The following is a 3,349-nucleotide window of genomic DNA, read 5'->3' on the forward strand; positions in this document are numbered from 1 at the left end:
CAGCGGGTGGGCGGGCTCCCAGGGGCAGCAGGTGTCCGGCACGCGGCTCAGGTCGAAGTCCGAGTGCAGCTCGTCCAGACCGTCGAAGGTGAAGAGCGCCGCCTGGGGAAAGCGCAGCAAGAAGGCGAACACCTGGTCCGGGTCCTGCTCCGGGTAGCAGAAATGCTTGAAGAGCAGGTCCTGCAGGCTCAGCGTGTCACTGTCCTTGAAGCAGCTGAACATGCGGCAGCGGAAGTGGAAAAAGAACTTGATTTCCACCCCCAGCCGGCCGGAGGCCCAGAGGCTCTGCAGCCGCTGCAGCAGCATGGACTTGCCCACGCCCGCATCACCACACACGAACACGGTCTCCCCGTGCTCATTCAGGACGCTCGAGGTGCGGTCCAGCAGGCAGGCCAGGTCGCCCAGGCTGCCCAGGATCTCATTGCTGAAGCCCACCAGCTCCATGACGGTGTCCGTGTACGTCTCCTCCAGCAGCAGCTCCTCCTTCTGCGCATAGCACAGCATGAACTTGGAGTCGCAGCCCAGCTGGCGTCGCAGCTTCTGGGTGTACCTACTCACTGGGGCACAGCGATGCGCGGGGGAGGCGGCGACAGAGAGAGAGGTGGGAACGTATCAAACAGGGAGGTCGGCTGGAGGAAAGGCAAGGTCACCAGCAAATCAAACCCACAGTCCTCACCAATGCCAAAGGCAGTCATTCCTTAAATGCAGGCCCTCTGTATCCTCAGAGCTTTCAGGCTGGGGTCAGAGAAGCCCTAGCTTAAATTAGGCCGCTAGAGGGCGACAGACTTCAGGTGGGACCAGCGTCTGAGACCAGCCGCCTTGCTCCCATTGAACTCTAAAACCGAGCCCCTCACACTCGAGCTCCCTGCTGCCCCAGCCCAACCCCTCCTGTCCAGATAACATGAGCCAGTCCGGTAGAAAGTCGTATCATTAACGAAGAGAGGACTCTAAGCTTTTTTTGCCTATAGCGCGAACTGCAATTGAGACAATGGGAACCATTGTCTAAACAGGAGATAAAACACCGAGATGGGTGTTAATCTGGTTTCCTTAGGAGCCACGCCTCACGGAAAACACCGTGACTAAATTCTCTGAGATGAGAGAGCACCCCGGCCAGCTAGGCCTCAGTTTGTCCATGCTGGGTGTAAGCTGTAGGGTGGGCCCTAGAGTGTGGTGGCCCCAGCAGCCCTGAGTGACAAAAATGAGACTTGTATCGAGAGGGAAGTGGTTCTTTCCCCAAAAGTTGTTTGCAAATATTTCTTGTAAAATACTTTTTTGAACTGTAAAATTATATTTAGTTAGCAAAAACTTGGACACATGTACACGTTTTCAGAACCACCTAAAACCCTTTCCCATCAACTTAGTCTAATTTGGTTGTCTTTAAAATTTGTAGTGAATTGTATTTTATTTGCAGCTTTACTGAAGCATCAGTTAAATGCCATAAAGTTCACTCACTGTAACTGTAGCATAATAGGACTGATTCTTAGCAAATTTACAAAATTATGCACATATCACAATCCAGTCCTAGAGCATCTCCATCACCTCCCAAAGCCTTCTGGTTCCTATCTGCCCCAATCCCAGCCTCAACCTCAGACTTTAGGCAGCTACTAGTTTGCTTTCTTTCTTCAAAACTTGCTTTTTCTATACCTTGAACTCACTATGTAGCTAGTGCTGGCCTTGAGCTCACGGCAATCCTCCTGCATCAGCCTCCCAAATGCTAGGATTATAGGCATGTGCCATCACACCCAACATCAGTAGACTTTTGCATGTAGATTATACTTCAAAGGCTAGTGAATAGCTGATAAAGGGACCAATGGAGAAGTCCTTAGAAAGAACTGCTCACCGTGGGGATATTTTCCTTTTCTTGGTGAGGGAAGGAAACAAGAATTGTGTCAACTTGATTAGCCTGGGCTCCATCCCAAGTAAAGCACACTTCTGGGTATGGTGGGGGATCACAGAGGCATGGTGTGTGGTCCTCAATGTACGTGATCCTTGGCCTCTTCCTCTCTGACACTGTTCCCCTCCTCTGATGTCAGAGTGGGAAGTAAGCAAGGGGTCAGAAGGGAGTCTGTTCCCACATTACTGGGAGGCCTATAATAAGCTCAAGAAGAGGGCTGGGGATGTGGTTCAATCACAGAGCTGTTGCCTCAAACAAAGACTTGGGTTTCATCCCCAGCACTGCAAAATAACAACCAGATAAGCTACATGTGCTCAGCCCAGGTACAGTCAGCTGGCCACACCTGAGTAACAGAGACCAGCTCTTCCTTTCTATAATCCAAATAGCAGGCCTGCTTCCCAAGGTGGGGCCATGGGGGGGCCACCTGGGCCTTGGCACTACAGCGTTCCCAAACCCCACGGCCTTGCTTGCATTGGTGCTTGCATTTCTGCTGGGGCTGGCTTGTACCTGGGTCAGTGTCGACAATAGTCCTGCTCTGAATGAGCTTTGAAGGGGAAAAGCCAATCTCCAACAGCCACGGCCTGAGGTCCACGTAAGCATCTGCAAGTTGCTGGAGCACGTAGAGGAAGAACTCAGACACCTCTTCACCCTTGCTCTGTACCAGGTCCAGAATTTTTCGGACCTGTTTGTGGCACAAGCACAAAGGCATGAGCTGTTATGAGGGATGGACACAGCACAGGGCTCCAAGTCCTTACCATAGCCACCTTGATCATCTGCCCAACCAGAGTGAGAACGGATATGTGGGAGGCCTAGAATCTGCAAAAGTGACCTTCTTAGCAAGAAACAAGACCACAGAACTCTGCAAAACCCACAGGCTTCCCCATGAGCCAAAAAACAAAAAGATGCACAGTGAAAGCCATGTCCACCCATGGAATTCTCTCTGTATGCCAGGAATGAGAGCAGAAAGAAGCAAGTCACTCCTTGGGCATAATGAGGTGGGGCAGCTAGGCCGTGAAGCAAAGGGTAACAGACCCCACATTCATTGTGTGTTAAGAACAGCCTTGGTAAAAAGAAACCATTAGCAGAACTAAGAGACAATCTACAATGTGGGAAAAAATTTTTACCAGCTGTACCTCAGACAAAGGACTATTATCAAGGATATATAAAGAACTCAAAACAATCAGTCCCCCCAAATATAAAGACCCGATCCAAAAATGGGCATCCGAAATGAACAGACATTTCTCATACAAAGAAGTGAAAGCAGCAAGAAAATATATGAAAAAATGTTCCACATCACTGGTCATTCGAGAGATGCAGATGAAAACAACACTGAGATTCCACCTCACCCCACAAAGAATGGCTGCTATCAAGAAATCACACAATAACAAATGTTGGCGGGGTTGTGGGGAGAAAGGAACCCTCCTCCATTGTTGGTGGGAGTGCAGACTAGTGCAA

The 3,349-nt window shown here is 50.2% G+C and overlaps 1 protein-coding gene across 2 annotated transcripts in view; it reads right to left on the reverse strand.

Moving 5' to 3' along the window:
• Nod1 (nucleotide binding oligomerization domain containing 1) overlaps positions 1 to 3,349 on the reverse strand; it is a 25,699-nt gene that overhangs the window by 20,713 nt on the left and 1,637 nt on the right. For both annotated transcript variants that reach the window (XR_004514801.1, XM_033757550.1), the window contains exons 2-3: positions 2,402 to 2,576; positions 1 to 557 (exon numbers count right to left, since the gene is read on the reverse strand). The exon at positions 1 to 557 is cut by the window's left edge and continues 1,310 nt beyond it. Coding sequence is in view for 1 of the 2 variants with exons in the window: in XM_033757550.1 (XP_033613441.1) it covers positions 1 to 557; positions 2,402 to 2,576 (732 nt within the window). In the remaining variant the exon portion in view is untranslated. The remainder of the gene's footprint in view (positions 558 to 2,401; positions 2,577 to 3,349) is intronic.

The sequence above is a fragment of the Fukomys damarensis genome, unplaced genomic scaffold (assembly GCF_012274545.1).
Source record: "Fukomys damarensis isolate Sample0158 unplaced genomic scaffold, DMR_v1.0_HiC HiC_scaffold_4, whole genome shotgun sequence".
In the NCBI taxonomy this organism is placed as follows: domain Eukaryota; kingdom Metazoa; phylum Chordata; class Mammalia; order Rodentia; family Bathyergidae; genus Fukomys; species Fukomys damarensis.